This window comes from Saimiri boliviensis, chromosome 11 (assembly GCF_048565385.1).
Source record: "Saimiri boliviensis isolate mSaiBol1 chromosome 11, mSaiBol1.pri, whole genome shotgun sequence".
NCBI lineage: Eukaryota > Metazoa > Chordata > Mammalia > Primates > Cebidae > Saimiri > Saimiri boliviensis.
This window is the reverse complement of record NC_133459.1, coordinates 61,868,616-61,895,345: the sequence shown is the minus strand read 5'-3', so window position 1 is coordinate 61,895,345 and position 26,730 is coordinate 61,868,616. Positions and strand designations below refer to the sequence as shown.

Sequence of the window (26,730 nt, the reverse complement as noted above, 5' to 3'; positions counted from 1 at the left end):
CACTTTGAATCTTCTGCATATGGCTAGCCAGTTATCTCAGCACCATTTATTAAACAGAGAATCCCTTCCTCATTGTTTGTTTTTGTCAGGTTTATCAAAGATCAAACAGGTGTAGGTGTGCAGTCTTATTTCTGAGTTCTCTACTCTGTTCCATTGGTCTATACGTTTGTTCTTCTACTAGTACCATGCTGTTTTGGTTACTGTAGCCCCATAGTATAGTTTCAAATCAGGTAGCATGATGCCTCCAGCTTTGCTTTTTTTTGGCTTAGAATTGTCTTGGCTATTCAGGCTCTTTTTTGGTTCCATATGAATTTTAAAATAGTTTTTTCTAGTTCTGTAAAGAATGTCAATGGTAGTTTAGTGGGAATGTCATTGAATCTATAAACTGCTTTGGGCAGTATGGCCATTTAAATGATACTGATTTTTCCTATCCATGAACATTGAATGTTTTTCCATTTGTGTGTGTCATCTCTGATTTCTTTGAGCAGTAGTTTGTAGTTCTTGTAGAGAATGCTGGCCTCCCTTGTTCACTGTACTCCTAGGCATTTTATTCTTTTTGTGGCAATTGTGAATGGGAGCTCTTTCATGATTTGGCTCTTGGCTTGACTATTATTGATGTATAGGAATGCTAGTGATTTTTGTACATTCTAAAATTTTTAAATTAAAATCTTATCACATCCTAAAGGGTTGCCTTACGGTTTTATTATTTTTTCTTTTCATGGGCTTGATCTTGTATTTCTTTATTTTCTTTATCCTACTAACTTAATAGAGGAAGCAAACAACAAGTAAGAAAACTATTAACTGTAAATTATTCATTGTAAAACTATTAACAATATATGTGGTAAGGAAGATGGGGAAGACTGTAATAGTAAAACCTACATTATGGGATGCTACTTAAGTTTAGCGCAATATTTGGCTCTCAACTACCTGTTAACCCATACAAAAGTAGAATAAAAAGTTATGTAGTACTTTAAAAAAGAAAGTAAATTTTCCCAGTTCTGAATCTAGAAAGAAATATCATAAAATTCTATTTTAAAAAAGAAAACAGAAAAGAAAAAAAGGGAAAACTAAACACGAAAGTTTTGCTTATTAAATTCAGTAAAAGAGCAATTCAGTTACGGTGATATAGGGGCAATGCCGTTTCAGCAAGAGCAATAAAGAAGTTATGTTGCTCTTTAACAGACGATCTTCACAGGCTGATACAGGGAATGTATAATCTGTAATTCAATCTAAATTGGAGAATTTAATAAGAAAAATAAATGAGTAAAAAAATAAGAAACAATAAACAAATTTGATAAGAAAAAACTTTTTTTTTTTTAATTGCATTTTAGGTTTTGGGGTACATGTGAAGAACATGCAAGATTGTTGCATAGGTACACACATGGCAGTGTGGTTTGCTGCCTTCCGTCCCCTCGCCTGTATCTGTCATTTCTCCCCATGCTATCTCTTCCCACCTCCCCACCCCCCGTCCCTCCCCCATTCGCCCCAACAGACCCCAGTGTGTAGTGCTCCCCTCCCTGTGTCCATGTGTTCTCATTGTTCAACACCTGCCTATGAGTGAGAACATGTGGTGTTTGATTTTCTGCTCTTGTGTCAGTTTGCTGAGAATGATGGTTTCCAGGTTCATCCATGTCCCTACAAAGGACACAAACTCATCATTTTTGATGGCTGCGTAATATTCCATGGTGTATATGTACCACATTTTCCCTATCCAGTCTATCATCGTTGGGCATTTGGGTTGTTTCCAGGTCTTTGCTATTGTAAACAGTGCTGCAATGAACATTCGTGTGCATGTGTCCTTATAGGAGAATGATTATAATCCTTTGGATATATACCCAGTAATGGGATTGCTGGGTCAAATGGGATTTCTATTTTTAGGTCATTGAGGAATCGCCACACTGTGTTCCACAGTGGTTGAATTAATTTACATTCCCACCAAGGCTACAGTAATCAAAACAGCATGGTACTGGTACCAAAACAGAGATATAGACCAATGGAACAGAACAGAGGAAATACAACATACCCACAACCATCTGATCTTCGACAAACCTGACAAAAACAAGCAATGGGGAAAGGATTCCCTGTTTAATAAATGGTGTTGGGAAAACTGGCTAGCCATGTGCAGAAAGCAGAAACAGGGCCCCTTCCTGACACCTTACACCAAAATTAACTCCAGATAGATTAAAGACTTAAACCTCAGACCTAACACCATAAAAACCCTAGAAGAAAATCTAGGCAAAACCATTCAGGACATAGGCGTAGGCAAGGATTTCATGACCAAAACGCCAAAAGCAATGGCAACAAAAGCCAAAATAGACAAATGGGACCTAATCAAACTCCACAGCTTCTGCACGGCAAAACAAACAGTCAGTAGAGAAAAAAGGTTTTAAATCTGTTAAACTGATCAGGAACAACTCCACTTCAATTATGTTAGGCAACCAGTGTCAGCTCCTCACTTTTGAAAGTCAGGCAATCAGAGATGGATTCACATCAGTAAATACACTGCTAAGTGCCAACCAATCAACAGTCTCATTCAAGTAACCATGCTTCCCCAGATACTATTAACTCATTCATGCGTCTAAAAGCCAGGCCTTCCCTGAACTCCGTGCCTCCCCCAAACCCTATATAAATGAGCATTGTGCTCTTAGTGGAGAGACTGTACCTGACTAGCATAACTCACCTTTATAGTAAGCAATCAATTCAGCTTTGTCTTTTTTTTCAGTTACTGAGTGGCAATCTCATCATCTATTGATACTTTCCAATGTATGCTATATATTTTTTTACCTTTTGAATTTAAATGATGCAAATATATTACCTATTCAATAAATCAATAAAATTTAAATTAAATGTTAGCCCAGAAATTGTTCTTGCTTATAGTTTCAAATGTAAATGACATCAGTAACTGCAGCAAAAAGTCTTAAATTGCTCTTAACTAATTTCACTATTAAGCAACAACATGTATAGCAGAATCAATAGTGTTCATATATTAGATGCTAATTTTATACATGATTAAAATGTGGCAGTCACTGAATGTTAGGCTAACGTAGGATATAAATAATTACTGTAACTATTTACCTCCTATTTCTAAAAACGGGGAACAATAGAGAACCTCTCAGAAAACAGGTTAATGAAGGTTTTGAATAATGTCAAAACCAGGAATTAAATCAAAGTCTAAATGTATCTAAAACAAAATTTGTCAATGTTAGTGTTGCTCTCTTAAGTTGATTCAAGTATAGAAAAAGGACAAAGACTATTTTTAATTTTAACAGTATAAACAACTGTATTGTTATTTAACTTGTGGCCTGAAACTGAAACTCTTAAATTCTATATTTTAAATCTGACATGAAATACAGAAATTAGCCTGGGTTAAACAGTGAGAACCCCATCTCTACAAAAAAAAAAAAGAAAAAAGTTGAAAAATTAGCTGGACGTGGGGGCATCTAGTCCTAGCTACTCAAGAAGCTAAGGCAGGAGGCTTACTTGAGCCCAGGAGGTCAAAGTTGTAGTGAGCTATGATTGTGCCACTGCACTGCACTCCAGGCCGGGTGATAGAGTAAGACTTTGTCTGAAAAAAAAAAAAAAAAAGAAAGAAGGAAAAAGAAAAAAGAGAAAGAAATACAGAATTTAAGAAATAAGTCCTAATTTTCAAATTTTTATTACCCCTCTGGTTTATTACGAGTCCTATGTTAATAATCATAATAATTATGATAGCTGATACATACAGAGTGCTTTGTATGAGCCAGCCACTGTTCCAAGGGTTTTACAAATATTAACCCCAAAAGTACCCTTTGTAAAAACATCAGAAATCCAGACATATTCTCCTTATTCTAATTGAGTCTTTAAATTGTTAAGATAAAGAGTTTCCCTATATAAATGAGACTTCAGTAACTCAAATTGCCTTTTCCAGTTATGATTTTTTTAAATACCAATTTTTTTTCTTGCATATTATATACTTAAACTCTTTGGTCTCTAAATTATTTTAATGTTGGCAGTAACTAAATTTCAGGTGAGAACAAGAACTTGTATAAACCAACAGAAACATGTTGCACCCAGGATTCATTCATATACTAAAGTTTAAAGATTTAAGTGTCCAATTTGAAAGTTACATGTCAGGAAAATGTTCATAAAGTAAAATATTATGTACACTGAATTCGTTGGCAAAACTTTAAGAATGCTTTACCTCTGTCAACTCCAGAGCCTTATTGTAGCCCATAGAATGTAGAGTTACCCAAAGGTCACAAGGATCTCCTTCTCGATCATTGGCTTCCATTAGATTCAAATCCATAAATCCTTGTCTTGTTAGTTCATTCTTCTTTGTATCAAAATTCTCTGTTTAAACAATCAAAAGTTTTTTCTTACATAATGTAAAAGTTCATACCTTTAATAAAATGTCTATGATATATTATTATGCATAGATATTTATTTTAAAAGAGGCCTATGAATCTATGAGCAATCTAAAAGTGGAATAAAAATGAGTCAAAACATTCTTGAGAGCTATCCTTCTAATTTCCCATAACTCAGCTTACATCATAGTACACGATTTCATTTTTCAATAAATCCTGAAGCTACAAATAGTGCAAATATATTCTAAAATTTGAGGAAATTATAATATTTCCAGGCAAATTCCAATCTACCTGCTTATTTAGCACATACATTGCTATATATTTCAACGACTTAAAATGCTTCATATGTATTTGCCACTTAAAGCCAGCAGAAACAGGATAAATTTGATATAATACTCCCCAAACTACTAGCGTTTCAGAAAGAAAGATGTGAATAGTGCCATATTTAAGGAGACTACTATATGCGTAATTCCTCTAATTTTAACTAAATTGTCCCCAAGCCTTGAAAGACTGACAGATAGTGGGAAGCACTCTGGAATCCATGAATCAACTACATTTTCCAAGGTAAATCTAAGTATGCCCATTTTAACACTATTTATGAACAAAACTAAATTTACCTAGAAGTTTCTAGACATGTATAATTCCTGAATTTGTCTCTAACATAGAAAATAAGTAGTTATTTATTATGGATATTTTGTTAGCTCTCCTACAACAGGAAAGATCTTATTTTCCAACTCACATCTATAATATACCTAAGGTACTCTATTTGAGATAGCATCTCTTTTGTATGCATTATTGTAAGAAAAGCAGCAGAGACATAACTGCTTAAAACTGGTTGACTAATTAATAGCTTAAAATGTTTAGAGTTGGAAGTTATTCATAACTTTTTCAAAGGAAAAAAATAAATGAAGATTAAATTCAATCATGAAGAGAAACGGTAGCCACAAAAACGGAGGTTAGAGCTACTATGCAGGAAAGCAAGATGAAAAAATTATTTGATATATAATATAAATACATTTAAAAACATATATAGATACTATAGCATAGAGACTATCAACAACTAATTTACTTTTTTTTTTTTTAACTTTAAGTTCTGTGGTACATTTGCAGATCGTGCAGGATTGTTACATAGGCATACACATGCCATGGTGGTTTGCTGCATCCATCCCCGTCATCTATATTAGGTATTTCTCCTATGTTATCCCTCCTCAATCTGCCCACCCCCTGCTATCCCTCCCTTAATCCCCCCACCCCCAACAGTCCCTGGTGTGTGTTCCCTTCCCTTTGTCCATGTGTTCTTATTGTTCAATATCCATTTATGAGTGAGAACATGTTAATCTATTTTTAAAATGTAAAAATCTCAATCCTCATTAATTTTTTAAAAAATTTACTAACATTTGACTTCAAGACTTACTATAAAGCTACAGTAATCAAGATAGCGTGGTAATGGTGAAAGAATGGCAAATAGATCAGAACAGAATAGAGAGTCCAGAAATAGACCGACACAAATATATTCAACTGATACTTGACAAAGGAGCAAAGGCAATTCAATGGAGAAAGGATACTCTTTTCCAACAATGGTGCTGAAACACCTAGACATCCACATGCAAAAACAACAAAAACACCACCATCGATAACAACAACAAGACAAACCTAGGCACAGACCTTAACACCTGTCACAAAAATTAACTCAAAATGAGTCACAAACCCAAATGTAAAACATACAACTATAAAATTCCTAGAAAATATAGGAGAAAATCTAGGCAATCTAGGTGATGGGGTATTAGACACAACAACAAAAGCATATAAACCAAAAGCATGGCCTATGAAATAAAAACTTTGTAAATGGTGCTTCATTAAAATTAAAAACTTCCAGGCTGGCAACAGTGGCTCACACCTGTAATTCCAGCATTTTGGGAAGCCGAGGTGGGTGGATCATTTGAGGCCAGGAGTTTGAGACCAGCCTGGGCAACATGGTGAAACCCCATCTCTACTAAAAATACAAAAAGTTGTTGGGCATCGTAGTGCATGTCTGTAGTCCCAGCTACAAAAGAGGCTGAGGCACGAGAATCATTTGAACCTGGAAAGTGGAGGTTGCAGTGAGCTGAGATGGCAACACTTCACTCCAGCATGAGTGACAGAGTGAGAGTGTCTCAAAAAAAAAAAAAAAAAAGAATTTTAAATTTCTGCTCTGTGAAAGACACCATTAGGAGAATAAAAAGACAAGTCATACATTGGGGAAAAGTATTTGCAAAATATACATCCATTAAGGACTTATATTATAAATACATAAAGAACTTTTAAAACTCAACAATAAAAAAAATTCCAAGTTAAAAAATGGACAAAAGATCTAAACGGACACATCACCAAAGAAGATATACAGACAGCAAATAAGTATATAAAAAGATACTCAATAACATATGTCATTAGGGAATTACAAATTAAAACAACAATGAGATACCACTGTACACTTATTAGGATGGCTAAAATCCATGGAACTGATAATGCCACATGCTGATAAGAAGGTAGTACAACAGGAATTCTCATTCATTGATGGTGGGAATACAAAATGGAATAGTCACATAGAAAGACAGTTTGATGGATCTTTCAAAGCTAAACATAGTTTCACCATAGAATTCAGTAATTATTCAACTGAAATGAATAGAAAACTTAAGTCTACACAAAAACATGCACACAAGTGTTTACAGCAGCTGTATTCATAACTGTCAGAAACTGGAAGCTACCAAAATGTTCTTCAACAGGTAAATGCATAAACAAACTATGGTACATCCATATAATAGAACATTATTCAACACTAAAGAGAAATGAGCTATTAAACTACAAGAAGACATGGAGGAATCTTAAATATAAATTGCTCAGTGAAAGAAGCCAGGCTGGAAAAGCTACATACTGTCTTATTCCAGCTGTATAACACTCTGGAAAAGGCAAAATTCTAGATATAGTAAAAAGAACAGTGGTTGCCGGGGTCAGGGGGATGAACAGGTACATGAATAAATGGTGCACAGGGATGTTTAGGGCAGTGAACTATTGTACATGATATTGTAATGGTGGATACATGACATTATATATTTGTCAAAACCCATAGAACTGTACAAGACAAGACTGAATCCTTCAGGGGTTTGAGACCAGCCTGGGCAACATAGTGAAATCTGTCTCAACAAAAAAATACAAAAATTAGTCGAATGTAGTGGCACACACCTGTAGTCTTAGCTACTCAGAAGGCTGAGGTGAGAGGATTGCTTGAGCCTGGAGGCCAAGGTTGCAGTGAGTCGAGATCACGCCACTGCACTCCATACTAGGTGACAGAGACTCTATCTCAAACAAACAAAAAGAGTGAACCTAATGTAAACTATTAACTTTAGTTAATGATTATGTGTTGATATTCACTAATCAATTGTAACAAAGGTACCATACAAACGCAAGATGTTAATAATAGGGAAAACTTGTGGGTGAGGAAGGATATATGGAAGATTTTTTTTTTTTTTTTTTTGAAATGGAGTCTCACTCTGTCACCCAGGCTGGAGTGCAGTGGCACGATCTCAGCTCACCGCAACCTCTGTCTCCCAGGCTCAAGCAATTCTCCTACCTCGGCCTCCCGAGTAGCTGGGATTACTGTACCTGCCACCACACTTGGATAATTTTTGTATTTTTAGTACAGATGGAGTTTCACCATGTTGGCCGGGCTGGTCTTGAACTCCTGGCCTCAGGCAATTATCTTGCTTTAGCCTTCTAGAGTGCTAGGATTATAGGCATGAGCCACAGCACCCAGCCTATGTTTTTCTGTAAACCTAAAAATTTCTCTAAAAATAAAATCTGTTAATAAACAAAATAAAAGCATCTTTAAGTATAAAAAAAGTTTATTAAAATAATCTTACAGATAAACAGTACACTTTCTTGTTATTCAGGGGAAACATTAAAACCTTAAAAGCTCTCATTTCTTTGCAGTATTATTAATGTTGGTGAAGTAGACATTCATCCAAATCATTTTCAAGTCAATAAATCTTGGATACTTTTTGATAGCATGGAGTTCAAAGTTCTGGACTCTGACTATCTGTGAAACTGTCTTGCTGTGAAGCCTTGGTCAAGTTACTTAACCTCTAATTCTATTTCCTGATTTATAAAATGAGAATAATAAAGTATTACTTCATAGAGTTGGTGTGTAGAAGTGCATAGATCAGCAGCTGGTACATGGTAAATAGTAAGCTCTCAAAAATGTTAACCATCAACTCTGCCAATTTAATTAAAATTTTAAATTAGAATTTTACTTACCACCAACTTTACCATCAGAAAACCATAAATTGGCTCTTATGGAATGTGCTCTAATGCCAATTAAAAGATTATATCATTAAAGTTATAAGATAATTACATCTTCTTATAGAAATTCTCTATTATGTATATGAATCTTATTAATCAAAGTTTAATATTACAAATCAATATACATTTATTATTGTTGATCACATTAACTTTCAGCTAAAAGGAGAAATATTAAAATATTCCTTTACATAAATATTATACCCTACTGCTATTTAGGTAAACAGACTCCCAACCTGGCTCACTGACTTTGCCAAGTTTAGACCATTTTAAGACCCACACATTACTATTCCAGTGAAAGCATATGTGAGTTAATCTCTCTTGACTGCATTCTGGTCTCCTCATACCTCTTGCTCCACGATCTATAGTTGGCTGTGGCTTTTGGCTTTCGCCTCTGATCTTGCAGTCTTTGGCTTAAATATGCAAGCTTGTCTTCCCAAAATTCTTCCAAGTGACAATTGACTTTGCTCCATTCTCAGTGATTTTCTTTGTCCATCTTGGCATTTTGGCTTCAATACTTCCATAGATGGATTTTTAAAATTAAACTCAAATATAAAAAGCACTGAAGAATTTCTAACGTGTATAATATAAACAACTTCCTGGAAACCTTAATTTGTAAGTAAAACTCTAGCTTATTGGCTTTTTGCTGCCCTCTCCTGGTCATCGTTTGTGGCTCTTGACCACTTCAGGCCCAGTTTTATCAACTGCAAGGGTGAGTTTTTTGTCTTCTAAACCCCAAAGAGTAGAGGCTGAAAACTGAAATTATGATTAAGTAATTCATACTCTCTTTTAACTTGAGTATTATACCAACTATCCGTTTAAGAAAAATAAATGTTTAAGTTTTTATGATCTACAAACAATGCTGCTACTTTCAAAATGTCCTAAATGCTATAATAATATTTCATGAAGAAGTTTGACTTCTTATTTCTTAGGGATGAAAAGGTGCTATATATATTTTTATACATCTGTTAAGAAAAAGAAAAGTGCTTACCTCTGCAGACAGCCCAAGCATCTTCATCACATTTCTCACCACTTGTTCTCAATTCAAAAAAATTATATTCTTCAAGGCTAAGAAGACCATTTCCATCTAAATCAATCACTTCAAATATATCTGATAAAGTAGACCTAAAATTATAAAATAGCTAGTTATATCTTGTCTCCAAGGCAACTACACTGAATAGGGGTTCTATGAGGATAACATTCAAATGGAAGTAATATCATAGCATTACACAATTTCTTTAAACTATAAAATTAATGCATCCAAATACAATTTTGGCTCAGTCCAGTATTACATGAGATAAACAAGCTTGTAAAGCAACCACAGTATCCCAACACATAGTAAGAACTCAATGAATAGTAGTAGTTTCCTTCTTTTTTCCTTTCTCCTATCTACTTTCTTCTTCCTCTAGAGAAGGTAGACCTATAGGGAGAAACTGGTAGATGTCTGACTGAAATTGACTTGCCAAATGTGTGGAACCCAGAAATAAATGACAATCCCAGATCTGCAAATGGAAGAACATTTTCAGATGCCTAAAGAATGAGTTGTGGCCGGGCGCTGTGGCTCAAGCCTGTAATCCCAGCACTTTGGGAGGCCGAGGCGGGTGGATCACGAGGTCGAGAGATCGAGACCATCCTGGTCAACATGGTGAAACCCTGTCTCTACTAAAAATACAAAAAAACTAGCTGGGCATGGTGGCGTGTGCCTGTAATCCCAGATACTCAGGAGGCTGAGGCAGGAGAATTGCCTGAGCCCAGGAGGCGGAGGTTGCGGTGAGCCGAGATCACGCCATTGCACTCCAGCCTGGGTAACAAGAGCGAAACTCCATCTCAAAAAAAAAAAAAAAAAAAAAAAGAATGAGTTGTTATGTTTTGATATATAGATTTATGGTATGCAATGTGATTTACTGATATATGTATAATTGTGGAATGACTAAATCAAGTTAATTAACATATTCATTATTTCACATACTTATCTTTTTTTAGTGGAAATATTTAATATCTATTCACTTAGCAATTTTCAAGGTTACAATATATAACTACAATCACCATTTTGTCAATAGATCTCCTGAACTTACTCCTCTTATCAAACTAAAATTTTGTATCCTTTCACCAACATATATCCCCAACACCCCCACCACTCCCAGCTCCTGTAAACACTCTTCTACTCTCTGTTTCTATGAGTTTGACTTTTTAGGCTGGGTGTGGTGGCTCAAACCTATAATTCCAGCACTTTGAGAGGTTGAAGCAGGATGCTCACTTGAGGCCAGGAGTTTAAGACCAGTCTGGGGAACACAGGGAGACTCCCATCGCATAAAAAAAAATTAGCCAGGCATGCTGGCAAGCACCTGTAATCCCAGGTACTGCTACTCAGGAGGCTGAGGTGGGATGATCACTTAAGCCCTGGAGTCTGAGGCTTCAGTGAGCTATGATTGTGCCAGTGAACTCCAGCCTGGGTAACAGAGCAAACCTTTGTCTCTGTTGAAAAAAAAGAAAGTTCCCACATGTAAGTGAGATCATGCAGTATTTATCTTTCTGTGCCTGGCTTATTTAACTTAGCAGGATATCCTCCAGGTTCATACAGGTTATCACAACAGTTGAATTGGTGAATTAGAATCTGAGGATGGGAGTAGGGGCTGGCCAAAGGAAAGGGAGTAACACAGGCTATTAATATCTATCCAGTCTAGATGTTATAATTTTAACCTTAATAAACAAAACTTACCTAAATTCCTTTGTAAGGAATAATTCCCCTGTTTCATCTCTATATACAAGTTGGGCTTCATCTGTTACTGGTTTTACTTCTTTCTTTAGCCTACAGCCAGTTGTGGAAGGAAATAACCAGTAAATTCCAGGTCCTAGTTCACCAGTCCATCCAAACACCTTTTCTCAAAACAATGAAACAAAACAATCATATTAAAATCTTTTAATTTAAAGCTTTCAATATTTCTTCTGAAAGGGACTCATTAGAAATGATTTTTAAATCAATATTTACAAATTCTATTATAGTTCTATCAATCTTTTTACAGGTTTCAAATTCTTTTTCTTAATGGTAATCCCATGACGAAATCATTAGATATAGTAGTTCTTTATATATTTTTGAAACAAATGCCTAAAACTGTAACTGGTAAGTTATATATCTTCTAAATCTTCCCCAATAATCTTCAAAAATGTCTGTGATGCAAATACCTTCAAGAGGAAGCAAAGATAAATCTTAAGGTCATTTTTTTATTTAAACACTGAGCTCCTTTTAAAAAAAGTTATAATATTCTAGATTATGGTTTCCTAATTTGATTCAGATATAAATATATGATTTCTAAATCAGATTTCAATTACATAAAATAAAAATTAAATATATTTTCAAATAGTTCACTATTGGTATAAATTAACCATATTTATAAGAGTTCAGTTATGTGGATGAAAGCTCTGGAACTTTACTTTTTGTAATGTAATATAGACTATAAAACAAGAAGCAGAATCCCAAATAAACCAGCTTTATGTGAAATTTTGTTTCCTATCAAAGTTGGATATTTATCATAAGTACCAGGACACAGTATAGGAAAACATTTTATTCTCCAGTTCTATAAAAGGAAGCAGGCCAGGCATGGTGGCTCACTCCTGTAATCCCAGCACTTTGGGAGACCAAGGTAGGCAGATCACTTGAGGTCAGGAGTTTGAGACCAGCCTGGCCAACATGGTGAAATCCCGCCTCTACTAAAATTACAAAAATTAGCTGGGCATGGTGGCGGGCACCCTCAATCCCAGCTACTCAGGAGTTTGAGGCAGGAGAATTGCTTGAACCCGGGAGGGGGAGGGGGAGGTTGCAGTGAGCTGAGATTGTGCCACTGCACTCTAGCCTGAGCAATAGAGTGAAACTCTGTTAAAAAAAAAAAAAAAAAAAAAAAAAAGTGAATGGTATCCCTCCATGTATCTCCTAAGAGCTTTCTGGAGCCCAAAGGTTTCTATAAAAGCTGGCATTTGTCTCTGTTAAATATATTAAATCTAAGCAATTTCTACATGTGTGTAATAACTTCGGTACAGACTAACCTAAGGGAATCCTTTCAGGTATTATGTCCAAAAATTCCTTTTAAAACTCAGGTATAGGGCCAGACACAATGGCTCATACTTATCATCCCACCACTTTGGGAGGCCAAGGTGGAAAGATTGCTTGAAGCTAGGAGTTGGAGCCCAGCCTGGACAACATAGTGAGATGCCATCTCTGCAAATAATAACGATAATAAAAATGCACCTGTAGTCCTAGCTACTTGAGATGCTAAGGCAGGAAGATATTTGCACCCAGGAGTTCATGGTTACAGGGGACTGTATCACTGCACTCCAGCCTGGGTGACAGAGCAAGACCCTATCTCTAAATAAATAAACAAACAACAACTCAGGTATATTTTAGGTCATTCTGGAGACTCATATACAAAATAAAGTTGCTCATCTAAATTCTGGGTTTAGTTCTATTTCTTCCCTGCAAACTCAGATAAATCATAATCTTCCTGAGGTCACCATGTCCCCTATTTTGATACAAGAAGAAATCCAATATAACCAAAAGACAGTTTTAAGACTAAATGTTGGCCAGGCTTGATGACTCACGCCTGTAATCTAGCACTTTGGTAGGCCAAGGTGGGTGGATCACAAGATCAAGAGATTGAGACCATCCTGGCCAACATGGTGAAACCCCGTCTCTACTGAAAATACAAAAATTAGTTGGGCATGGTGGTGCGTGCCTGTAGTCCCAGCTACTCAGGAGGCTGAGGCAGAATCACTTGAACCCAGGAGGTGGAGGTTGTAGTGAGCCAAGATAATGCCACTGCACTCCAGCCTGGCAACAGAGTGAGACTTTGTCTTATAAAAAAAAAAAAAAAAAAAGACTAAATATTTACCAAATCCATCCTTTGAAAAGCATAAGCTTTGAAATTGGCCAGATGTCGACTCCAGTGTAAAACAATAGATCTTGCTTCTTCCTAATACATATTATCCCATGATCCTCCCTTATCTGCACATATAACCTTGCATTGCCACTGTGGATGGCAAATGGAAAGTTTTTTTCATGGGCACAATTCATCTATAAGAAAATAGCTGTGAAACTATAAATACAAATTTAAAAAATCCTTTGTAAATGTAACATACTACAGATTAAACAGAAGCCTGTAAAAAGGTAAATAGAAACTCATGAAAACTTTATTATAGTTTTGCTATATACTAATTTTTTACACATGTAATCTCATAAGAAAGTAATTTTACCCAAAACAAAGTGGAAACAGCTATTGTTTTAGATAATGCTTTATCTTGAACTTAACTTTGTAGTCAGTTCTAAAGTGTTTAGTCAAAACATTAACTTCAGCCAATTTTATTTGTTTCTTGTCTATTCTTGTCTGTTAGGAGGCCTACAATAAAGACTTTTATATAACATTCCATCAGGGAAATGTTTGTCTGTCATTGAGTCTATATAAAGATTAAATATGATATTGCAGTAAGCCCTTGAATAGTATTATTTCTGTTGTATAACAGATGTATTTTGTAGTCCTCATAAAATAAATAGCTACATTTATGTATTGGCCTCACATATTTGGCCTCTGAGTAAATATATAATTAGAAAAGATCAGAACAACCCCATGGGCAACATATAAAAACATTTAAAAGCATTTCTTCATATCAGTCTATTTTTGAACCCTATAAAATAAGTCAAGCCTGAGGATAGTAATCTTAAAGTTTTTCTGTTTTGCGGTAGTAATATAAGTAAGACAAACATCTCCAGCAACTTTTCCAAAGTCTTGAATTGCTTGCATTCAGGGAAAAAATATACTGGCATCAACCTTTTTTATTGAGTATATCAAATGTTCACATGTGAGGCATCAGGGCACTGAGAAAAGATGAAAGTGAGGTACAATATTACCCAACTTACAAGGTACAAGCCAACACTCAAGGCTACCAACCAATCCTCAATTCTTTATTTAAATAGTTTTAGAGACAGGGTCTCATTACGTTGCCCAGGCTGAAGTGCAGTGGTTATTCACAGGCACGATCATAGCATAATACAGCTTTGAACTCCTGGCCTCAAGTAATCCTCCTGCTTCAGTTTCCCAAGTAGCAGGGACTTCAGGTGCAAGCCACCATGCCCACCTCCTATCCTTAATTCTTAAGAAATCTCAGCAAACAAGAAAAAATCCTTTATAATTAATAAAACACATAATAACTATAGTGTTTAAGTATTGTTTATACCTTAATTCAAAGGTATATAAAAGCTTAAAAAATAAAATATAGAAAAATACTTTCCCCAAACTGCAGTTCATACTATATTTAAAAATTAAACATTAGAAAATAAATATGTATACTTCTCTATTTCGTAGTTCGGTAAAACACACAAGCTGTAGATTTGCTTGACTCTCATTTTCCTTGAGAATATACAAGGCGGTATCAACAGATAACCAAGGGGATGGTTTTCCTACAAACAGGAAAAAAAAGCCCAAATGTCTTAAAATAAGCAATCACTACCTATTCTTTCCTATACAAAAAAGAAGTTACTAGTTTCTTCTTGGATATTTTCTTTAGAAACACATATTCTGTTTTTTTGTTTTTTTTGGGTTTTTTTTTTGAGACGGAGTCTCATTCTGTTGCCCAGGCTAGAGTGCAGTTGCACAATCCTGGCCCACTGCAACTTCCACCTCCCAGGTTCAAGTGATTCTCCTTCTTCAGCCTCCTTATTAGCTAGGACTACAGGTATGTATCACGCCCAGCTGATTTTTGTATTTTTAGTAGATATGGGGTTTCACCATGTTGGTCAGGATAGTCTTGATCTCCTAACCTCGTGATCCACCTGCCTTGGCCTCCCAAAGTGCTGGGATTACAGGCGTAAGCCACCATCCCAGCGCACATTCCATTTTTATATGTAAACATCATAGCATTTGCAATAAGGCACAAACCTAAATACAGCGACCTTGTAAGAAATATTTTCTATATACTCACTTTCTAAAAATCATAATTTTCCTTGAACTCATCAAGAGCTGAGGTTGCAGGGCAACCAATTAGCCTGAAATCCAAGGAAAAACAGATATTTTCAGGGAGAAATAGGATTTAAGCAGCGGCGGACCACAGGAGGAAGATATGTCAGACATCTATGTGCTGGTAACCCCAAAACTAATATCTTTACGATCTTTGCTCTGTTAAATACACAGTTAAATACCCATATAACTGTGTATTTAACATTTCCATCTGGATTTCTATTTCCAAAATTGGATATCCCCAATCCCTTTTTAAAACACTGTCCACCAAAGTTAATAGTAACTCATTCTTTCCAGTTGCTTAGGTCAAAAATCTTGGAATCCTCTTTAATCCTTTTCTTCTCTCACATACCAAGACCAATCCTTAGGAAATCCTATGGTTCTGCCTTCAAAATATACCCAGAAACTCTACTGTCCCCTCTCCCACCTACATCCTGGTTCAAAGCATTGCCAGTCCTCTCCTAGAATTCTGCAGTAATGTCCCAGCTGGATTCCTTGCTTTCCCTGCGTATCCTTCAGTCTACTTTCAACACAGTAACCTGACTGCTCTTGCTAAAATATAAGTCAGATTATGTCCTGCCTTCTACTCAAAACCCTGTAACGGAGCAGAGAGTTGGAAGAATATTGCTCCTTTCCTAACAATAAGAAAAAGTTAATGAACTACAAAATCATAACTTTTCATGATCCCATTAGATCTGAGGTTTCAGGCAACTATAAGCTTAAAATCCAAGGAAAGACAGATCTTTCTCAGGCGAGATGAGATGCAAGCCCCGGGTTACCTGTGGTGAAGCAGAGGAGGAAGAGATCTCAGGTGCCATACAAGTAGAAGAAGAAGAAAGAGGGCAGAAGAAATATTTGAAGAAATAAAGGCAGACGATTTTCTAAAAATAATGAAAGGGAACAAGCCACAAATCCAAGAAGCTCAGAGAACCCCAAGCAGGATAAATACCAAAAAACTGAGGCAATAGCATTAACAACAAAACCAAAAACTGCCTAGACACATATTCAAACTGCTGAAAATGAAAGATTAAGAGAAAATCTTGACCTTAAATATAGGGGAAAGAAACTCACAAAAAACGAGGGAAAAAACCTCATTTCTGTGATTAAAAGCCAAGTCCTAATTATGGCAAAAAGAAACCTCTGCCTGATTTTGTCCTTGTTTATCCCCGGCTTCATCTCCTACAACTCTCTCCTCACTCCATTTGAGACATTCTAGCCTCTGTTCTTCTAACACCAGTACACTCTCAGAGCCTCTGCACAGGGTATTCTCTCTGCATGAAATGCTCTGCCACCTCTTCCACTCTTTGTCCATCACTTCCAGCACCCTACACCGACAAAGCTTACTCCCTTGCCTTCTGTGAAAGAGAGCAAAAATGGCTGTCCGCCAATATCTACAGCCCTTTGCAATGTGACTTTGCAGCTTTTCCACGAGGAGATCTAGTCTATTTTCCCAACCTATGAATCTGGACTTGACTTGTGACTTTCTGTGAGCAACAGAATATAACAGAAGTAACACTGTGTTGGTTCTTGACCCAGACCTCAGGAGGTTCTACTGTGCTTCTGATTTTTTTTTTTTTTTTCAGATCCCTGTGATACCAAGAGAACAGGTCCAGGCTAGTTCACTGGAAGATTATTAAAGATCATATAAGGCTGAGTCAAGTTGTCCCAGCTGGACATACAGAAGAGTGAACCAGGCCATGATTAGCAAAGCCAGCCACCAGCTAACCTGTAGCTAACCATAACTGTGTGAGCAAGCCCTACAGATAAAAAAATAAGCCTGGCTCAGATTAAGAACTACCAGATCTAATGATTCATGAGTCAATAGATGTTTAATTGTTTTAAGCTTTACTGAGTTTTGGGGTAGTTTTTTATGTAGCAGTTGGTAACTCATACACCTTTTTCAAAGTCTTTATACATGTCACCTTCTTAATGAAGCATACACTAATCACTCCATTTCAATGACAATCCACATTCCCTCAGCATTCATCATCTCCCTTTCCCTCCAATTTTCCCATAACATTTTCCTACATAACACGTCATTTACTATTTATTATGTTTATTATGTATTGTTTCCCCCGCTAAAATGCATATTGACAAGGGCAGGGATTTTTGTCTTTTTTGTACTCTAATGTATCCTAAACATCTAAATTGATGCCTGGTACGTAAGGCCCTCAATAACTATTTGATAAGCAAATGAATAAAGGAATCTTATTAATAAGAATACAGAGAATTAACAACTACACTGAATTTGTAGGGCTATCTTTTTTTTTTTTTGAGATGGAGTTTTGCTCTTGTTACCCAGGCTGGAGTGCAATGGCGGGATCTCGGGTCACGGCAACCTCCGCCTCCTGGGTTCGGGCAATTCTCCTGCCTCAGCCTCCTGACTAGCTGGGATTACAGGCACGCACCACCATGCCCAGCTAATTTTTTGTATTTGTAGTAGAGACGGGGTTTCACCATGTTGACCAGGATGGTCTCGATCTCTTGACCTTGTGATCCACCCGCCTTGGCCTCCCAAAGTGCTGGGATTACAGGCGTGAGCCACTGCGCCTGGCTGTAGGGCTATCTTGATTCCTCTCTGTGAAAAATAACTATTGTTATTGTCACTTAAAGTATCATCTGCCAAACATTATAGCTATCCTACAAGATACTCAGTGAAAACTTTCAAAATCTCTATTTTAGGAGGAAAAAAGAATGGGGGTGGGGGAAAATTCTCTAGTAAGAAAATGCTTATGGCTGGGCGTGGTGGCTCACACCTGTAATCCCAGCACTTTGGGAGGCCAAGGTGGGCAGATCACCTGAGGTCAGGAGTTTGAGACCAGCATGGCCCCATCTCTACTAAAATAAAAAAATTAGCTGGGCGTGGTAGCGCATGCCTGTAATCCCAGCTACTCAGGAGGCTGAGGCAAGAGAATCACTTGAACCCAGGAGGTAGAAGTTGCAGTGAGCCAAGATCACGCCATTGCACTCCAGCCTGGGCAACAAGAGCAAAACTCCATCTTAAAAAAAAATGCTTATATATAAATATTATAAAAGAAAAATAAATATTGATTTAGAACAATCAACATTAAAAAAGGTATCTAGAGAAATAACCCTTACAGATATCGTTCATTGCTTAAAAATTATATAATAACCATTTTAGACACTAGAAAATTATTTTTTATCTAGAATATTACCATGAATACAAAGATAATTAATACATATTGTCTAAGACATAAAGGGTTTTGAAGATATTAAAAAATACTTGCAGTTTCATATTGTTCCAAATTATGCCCCTGCAGAACTTCTCTTTGACATATTAACTTTAAAAATTGCTAAGTGGAAAAAGCTAAGATTAATTAGCAAATAAAAAGTTAGTTCTGGCCATGTGCGGTGGCTCACGCCTGTAATCCCAGCCAAGGGAGGCCAAGGCAGGTGGATCACCTGAGGCCAGGCGTTTGAGACCGGTTTGGGCAACATGATCAGACCCCATCTCTACTAAAAATACAAAAAATTAGGTGGGCAAGGTGGTGCGTACCTGTAGTCCCAGCTACTCGGGGAGGCTGAGGCAGGAGAATCACTTGAACCCAGGAGGCAGAGGTGCAGTGAGCCGAGGTCAAGCCACTGCACTCCAGCTGGGGCAACAGAGGGAGACTCCGTCTCAAACAACAACAAAAAAGTTCTATATCATGAGGAAATCAGTTAATATCTTTTTTCTTTTATTTTCTTCTATTCTAGATGCAGAAAGGTTTGGGGAAAGTTCTTGTTTTTAATAAAACATGCTTTAAACATATACACAAAGCAATTTACTTGCTTTTCATATGATTAACACAGTCTATGAATACGCCAACACTTTCTTGAAATGTAAGCATATGTTTCTCACTTAGGCAGATTATTTTCTTCCCTAACTAGTACTATGAAATACTAACATAAGCACTTTCAAAGAGGGTACCAACTGACATTTTAAAAATATACAAAAACTTTAAACTTGCCTTCAACTTGACTCAGATTTAATGGCTTAATTGTCAGATAAACCATGGACCTCTGAGCTATTTGCATCCTGTACTGATGACTAACGATTTCACCATCTTCTTCCAAGAAGAAGCAACCTTTTGATTGCATGCATTGCCAGTCCTGAAACAAAGGAAAAATATTATTTCAAACAATATTTATTAAGTGTTTCCAGTATGTATAGTAATGAGGAGAAAACTCAGGAGGATATAAAAGAAATGTCAAATATAATCATTGCTCTCCAGGAATGTACAACATAGGAGGTAAAAAACAGCATAACAAAATCCAATTATAGGTGGGGTGTGGTGGCTCACACCAGTAATCTCAGCACTTTAGGAGGCCGAGGTGGATGGATTACCTGAGGTCGAGAGTTTGAGACCAGCCGGACCAACATGGAGAAACCGCATCTCTACTAAAAATACAAAATTAGCCACGCATGGTGGCGCATGCCTGTAATCCCAGCTACTCAGGAAGCTGAGGCAGGAGAATCGCTTGAACCCAGGAGGCGGAGGTTGTGGTGAGTTGAGATTGCACCATTAAACTCCAGCTTGGGCAACAAGAGCAAAATGCCATCTCAAAAAAAAAATCCAATTATAATTGGCAGTAATATATCGCTAATATAAAAAGATTATTACATATGCAAAAGAATTTACTATAATCCAAGTTCCTAAAATAGTACCTAACGCCTTGGTGCAACAAATATTTATTGTCTGATTGGGGTGGAGGGGCTGTAAACTGAGTGTGTAACTGAGATGAACTATACCATGAAGAATAGATAGCATTTCAATGATGAAAAGTTAGGAAAAGACATAAGTGAGAGAAGAAGTAAGAAAAATAAAGTTGGCTGGGTGCGGTGGCTCACGCTTGTAATCCTAACACTTTGGGAGGGTGAAGCAGGTGGATTAGGAGGTCAGGAGTTTGAGACCAGCCTGGCCAACGTGGTGAAACCCCGTCTCTACTAAAGATACAAATATTAGCTGGGCTCAGTGGCAGGCGCCTGTAATTCCAGCTGTTCAGGAAGCTGAGGCAGGAGAATCATTTAAATCCAGGAGCCAGAGGCTGCAGTGAGGTGAGATCAGGCCATCGCATTCTAGTTTGGGCAACAGGGCGAGACGTTGTCTCAAAAAAAAGAAAAAGAAAGTTCATGAGAGTGGGAGAAGTATTGAAGAAAAGTAATACATAAATATGTTGCTGTAATAGAGTGAGATTAGTGTTAGGAGCACAGTAAGAAGGAAGAATTAAGGATTGCTAAAACAAATATATTAAAAGAAAAAATGACTAAATATAAAAGCAAAATAATTGTTTCAAGTGCAGATAACTAGAAGCATGCTGCATAAAAGTTTCACAGCTAGAGAATAATGCTGATAAATATAAAATATCAGTTTTGAGAAAGACTTTTCTATATTGGCTTTACCATTTCTTGGTCTAGCTAAATCCCTTCTAGTCTGAATTAATATATGGGATCTCATAACTAGAAACGAGTAAAACTCGGCCGGCTGCAGTGGCTCATCCCTGTAATCGCAGCACTTTGGAAGGCCGAGGCGGGTGAATCACTGGAGGTCAGAAGTTCTAGACCAGCCTGGCCAACATGGTGAAACCCTATCTCCACTAAAAATACAAAAATAGTTGGGTGTGGTGGCACACACCTGTAATCCAAGCTATTCTGAAGGCTGAGGCAGGAGAATTGCTTGGACGCAGGAGATGGAGGTTGCAGTGAGCTGAGATCGCATCACTGCACTCCAGTCTGAGAGACAGAGGGAGACTCCATATCAAAAAAAAAAGAAAGAAAGAAAAAAATGAGTAAAACTGGAAAATGGCACCTTGGGCAGAAAGTAGAAGATTCTTTATTGAAGTCATGAGTGTCATTACCATAGCTATGTGCAAAAATGCTTTTCACTTTATTATTAGTAGGCTTGACTACCTGTAATGTAAGACCTATTTCTGTTCTACTCCTAATGACTTCTAAAACTAGAGTATTAATGAGGTGTTGATGTGACTTTATAAAGGAAGAGTTTTAAGTAAAGATATTTAGATAATAAGTTCAAGGCTTTAATAATATTGATAACTACTGAAAAGGTGGGTGTTAGCTCTATAACAATAACATCATAAATATTTTTTAATTCATTATAGAAAGATTTGTTATGGCACTGAAAAAGCAAAAATAATTTACCTTGAGATCGGTTTCTCATTCACATTTTTTAAAAAAAGACTAAATTATCCCAACTTATACTTACATCTCATTTTTCTATTTTACATCATAATTATTTCCATACTTTATATTATTTTGATATATTTAAAATAAGTAATTTAAAAATTAAAAAAATAGCTGTCATTCTAATGCACTACTTAGATTTTTATGTAATCCTAATACTGACCTTATGTAGACCTATTTTTTGCATTCTAATAAACACTGCTTTATGTTCTACTTTAAAATTTTAATTTTATATCCAAAATATTTTGCTGTTGAAAAATAATGAAGCTAGGGGACTCATAATTTCTGATATCAAAACATACTACAAAGATACAGTAATCAAAATGGTGTGGTACTGGCATAAAGACAGACATATAGACCAACAGAATAAAATGGATAGCTCTGAAATAAATCCTTGTATATATGGTCAAATTCAGCAAGGGTGCCAAGACCATTTGATGAGGACAAGGACAGTCTTTTCAACAAATGAGGCTGTGAAAACTGTATATCAATCTGCAAAAGAATAAATTTGGGCTTTTGTGCAACACATAAAAATTAACTTAAACTGAAGACCTAAACATGCTAAAACTATAATACTCTGAGAAGAAAATGTAGGGGAAAAGCTGACACTGGATCTGGCAATGATTTCTTGGCTATGACAACAAAAGCACAGGCAACAATGAAATAAATTGGACTTCATCAAAATTTAAAAAAATTTGTGCAACAAAGGACATGACCAACAGAATGAAAAGGTAATTCATGAAATGGGTGAAATTATTTGCAAAACACATATCCAAAAAGGGATTAATATCTAGAGCATATAAAGAACTCCTATAGAATTCAACAACAAAACAAACTACCAGATTTTTTTAAATGGGCAAAGGAATCATCAGATGATCAGCTCTCCAAAGATATATGGAAGGCCAATAAGCAAATGAAGAAATGCTCAACATCACTAATCATTAGGGAAAAGACAAATAATAACTTCAATGAGATACCACCTGACACCCACTAGGATAGCTATTATCAAAAAACCAGAAAATGACAAGTGTTGGTGAGTATGTGGAGAAATTGGAACCCTTGTGCATTGTAGATAGGAACATAAAATGCATAAAATGGTGAAGCAATTGTGAGCAACATTATGGTAATTTCTCAAAAAAGCAAACCTATAACTCTTCATGATCTAGCAATTCCAACTTCTGGGTATATACCAAAAGAATTACAAGCAGGAGTTCAAACAGATATGTTTGCCAATGTTCATAGCATTACTGCTCACAATAGCCAAAAGGTAGAAACAATCCAATGTCAATCAACAGAAAAAAAGATAAATAAAATGTGGTAAATACTTACAAGGGAATATCATAAATGCTTACAAGGGAATATCATTCAGTCTTAAAAAGGAATAAAATTCTGGCACATGCTATACATGAATGAGTCTTGAAGACATTATGCTTAGTGAAATAAGCCAGACACAAAAGGACAAATATTGTGTGATGCCCTTATATAAGGTACCTGGAGTGGTCAAATTCAGAGAGACAGAAAGTAGAATGGTGGTAACTATTGTTTAATGAGTAGAGTTCCAGATGAAATCATTCTGGAGATGTATGGTGGTGGTAGTGATGGTTGTACAACAGTGTGAATGTACTTAATGACACAGAACTGTATACCTCAAAATTAGTAAAATGATACACTTTATGTTTCACATATTTTACCACAAGAAAAACCATTTTGTTATGCTATATTCAAAATTTCAATTTAACTGGTTCTATGTTTAAAAATTGAGTTGGGTCGAGGCACAGTGGCTAACTCCTGAAATCCTAGCACTTTGGGAGGCCAAGGTAGGTGGATTATCTTAGGTCAGGAGTTCAAGACAAGCCTGGCCAATGTGACAAAACTCTATCTCTACTAAAAATACAAAAATTAGCCAAGCGTGGTGGCAGGCGACTGTAATCCCAGCTACTCAGGGAGGCTGAGGCAGGAAAATCGCTTGAAACCAGCAGGCAGAGGTTGCAGTGAGCTAAGATCATGCCACTGCAATCCAGCCTGGGTAACAGGGCAAAACTCCATTTCAAAAAAAAAAAAAAAAAAAAAATTGAGTTGGTACACCATTTAGTTAACTATTTCTAAAATGTTAGACATTTAGGCCATTTCTAATTTCTTATCACTATATTAATAGAATACTGTTTTGTCTAAATGTTTTTCTTCTGATGAATAATTTCCTTGAGAAGAAATTCTAGGCAAAAACTATGTATATCTTTAAGGCTGTTGGCATGTGTTCCCATACTGCTTTATAAAACAGTAATGGCAATTTTACAATATCACCAATGGTATATAATGTAATAACTTTACCATTATTTGTTTAGTATTGTGTTACAGTGAAAAAAATTGGGTGATGATGTGGGATAATTTAATAGCAAGGTGTGGGTACATAAAACATTCATTATGGTATTCCATATATTTGTATGTGCCTCAAGTATTTGCTAGTAAAAATGGTATTGTGATAACTTTTGCATTAATTTGCATGTCTATGATTATTAATACCAAGGTTGAACATTTCCCCCATGTCTATTATTTTTGTTGTCTTTGTGTAAATTACCCATTCTCCTATTCGCATACTCTATTGCAGAGTCGGCATTTTTCTTACATAGTTTAATAAATTCTTCTGACTATTTTAGATATTGACCACTCTTTTTAAGTGTTAATGAATGTATTTTCTCTACTTCCTTTTTATTTTCATTTTGGTTATCTCTAAATTTATATGTTTTCTATTTTTTATTTTATGTTTTCTTTGGAAATTTCTTCTTAAACTACATTTTGTCATTATAAACTGAACTATACTCAAGAGTTCAGCCAGTCATTAATGACCTGCACTGTCACACCTTTGGGGTATACAAGATATGTGTATTTTTAATTATAAGAAATTAAGATGTGACCTTAGCTTACTGAAATTTACCTTGTTAAGTATATTGCCCATGACAGAGTCAAGTCATTATATATAACATCCCTATGAGGCAGTATGAGGTAGATATAAATTAGTCATTTTAATAAACAGAAAAATTGAGGTAGCCAGAGTTTATATGGGTTCAGAGTTTCATAAGGCATTTGTAGCAAGACTATTGGACTCTACATTTAGATTATGTTTCTAAAAGAAAATGTACCTATGGTGCCAAATTCAAAATTTTTATTATCTGTGATACAATGAGGTTCAAAATTGGGCTTGTGGCATAAGTTCAACTTTTTAAAAAAATATATGGAGTCTTGCTCTGTTGCCCAGACTGGAGTGTAGTGGCATAATCTCGGCTCATTGAAACCTCCACCTCCCAGGTTCAAGCAATTCTTCTCCCTCAGCTTCCCAAGTAGCTGGAATTACGTGGGCCTGTCACCATGCCTGGCTAATTTTTATATTTTTAGTAGAGACGGGGTTTCACCATGTTGACCAGGCTGGTCTTGAACGCCTGACCTCAAGTGATCTGCCCACCTCGACCTCCCAAAGTGCTGAGATTACACGCGTGAGCCACCATGCCTGGCCCAAGTTCAACTATCAGTCAAGAGTAATGATGCACAGACTTCCATTTAGCTTCCCTGTAAATCTCTTGGATGGGCATATACATGGACTAACAACAGATGCTGACATTACCTCAGACCCAATTGCCCTTAATATAGTCAACATGACCTTGGATAATGATGACTGCTAAAGATTAGAAATGAAAGAAATATGCAATATTTAGACACGTTACACTTTGAGACAGTTTGACCTATGATTCTGACATTAAATGGAAAACACTGAAATGTTTTCAATCAGTTTTGATTATAGCATCAGAGGGAATTTCCTCCAATATATTTTATAAATATATTTTTTATATTTACCTATTTGGAATGGTAAAGGATATTACTTTAGAATTACAGAATCTTAAAAGGTAGAAGAAATCTAAAAAGTAATCTAGTCCAGACTTCTCTTTTGATTGATTTAAAAAAAAGTCTGAAAAATGAAGCGATATATGTGGAAAGCCGTAGTTCTCAACTGACAGCAGAACTACAACCAAAACCCAGGTCTCCTCACTTTCTCTCCAGTGTATAAGTTATATTGTAAGTTCTGCTCTATTTCACATTTAAATATCTGCAGTGGTATTTTTAAAGTCAGTTTTTAAAAGAAACTTTATGAATATGATATCATTATAATAAAGTATAGTGAGGCATTATCATTTGGGATTCCATACATTTAAGTGTTAAGATAAACTTAATTATTTGGTTTTCTTACTTTAAAAACATAGAATTTAGTAGCTGCAAAATTTCTTAAATTTCCTTTGTAATCGTCAGCACAGCAGACTTAACCCCAGCTTTTAAAAAAATGGTTAAATTAAACTTTAAAAAATAATGCACTTTGCCTGATACACTGGTAGTAAACATAATTTGTGTCATTTAGGAAACTCAAAGATGGAAGGATTTTTCAATGTGCTGATGCTACCTCTGGGGCAGTGCCACAGATGGACTAACAGAACATAGCTTTATAAAATTTAACTGGGGAACAAATTAAACATTTTTATTATAAGTCTCTCCTAAGTTCCATGTCTAAAAAATAATGCTGTAACAGAAGAGAATTTGGGAGTTTCTTTGGAAAAACAGCCAAACTACATACTATAACATTTAATATGGAGTAATAAGGCTGGAAAATGGTGGGACAACAGTTATTAAAGTAAGACAAATATCAGATTACTTATATCAACCAAACATCAGTGTGATAAGCAGATCAATTTGAATTCTAAATAACTTCACTAGGAGAACTTAAGGCTCCTATTGTTTAAAAGGAATTATTCAACTTCTTAAGATCTGCCAGAATTAGTAACCATACAATGCTTATTCAACTTAAAATTTC

The 26,730-nt window shown here is 36.0% G+C and overlaps 1 protein-coding gene across 4 annotated transcripts in view; it reads right to left on the bottom strand.

Moving 5' to 3' along the window:
- Positions 1-26,730, bottom strand: part of EFCAB7 (EF-hand calcium binding domain 7) — a 52,310-nt gene that overhangs the window by 9,372 nt on the left and 16,208 nt on the right. For 2 of the 4 annotated variants that reach the window (XM_003921477.2, XM_074380952.1), the window contains exons 7-11: positions 19,648-19,789; positions 15,011-15,120; positions 11,395-11,552; positions 9,667-9,800; positions 4,181-4,329 (exon numbers count right to left, since the gene is read on the bottom strand). In XM_003921477.2, the coding sequence (XP_003921526.1) occupies positions 4,181-4,329; positions 9,667-9,800; positions 11,395-11,552; positions 15,011-15,120; positions 19,648-19,789 (693 nt within the window). Of the gene's footprint in view, positions 1-2,680; positions 2,816-3,480; positions 3,566-4,180; positions 4,330-9,666; positions 9,801-11,394; positions 11,553-15,010; positions 15,121-19,647; positions 19,790-26,730 lie in introns of all 4 variants that reach the window. The other 2 variants (XR_012512442.1, XM_074380953.1) reach the window with 2 other exon arrangements.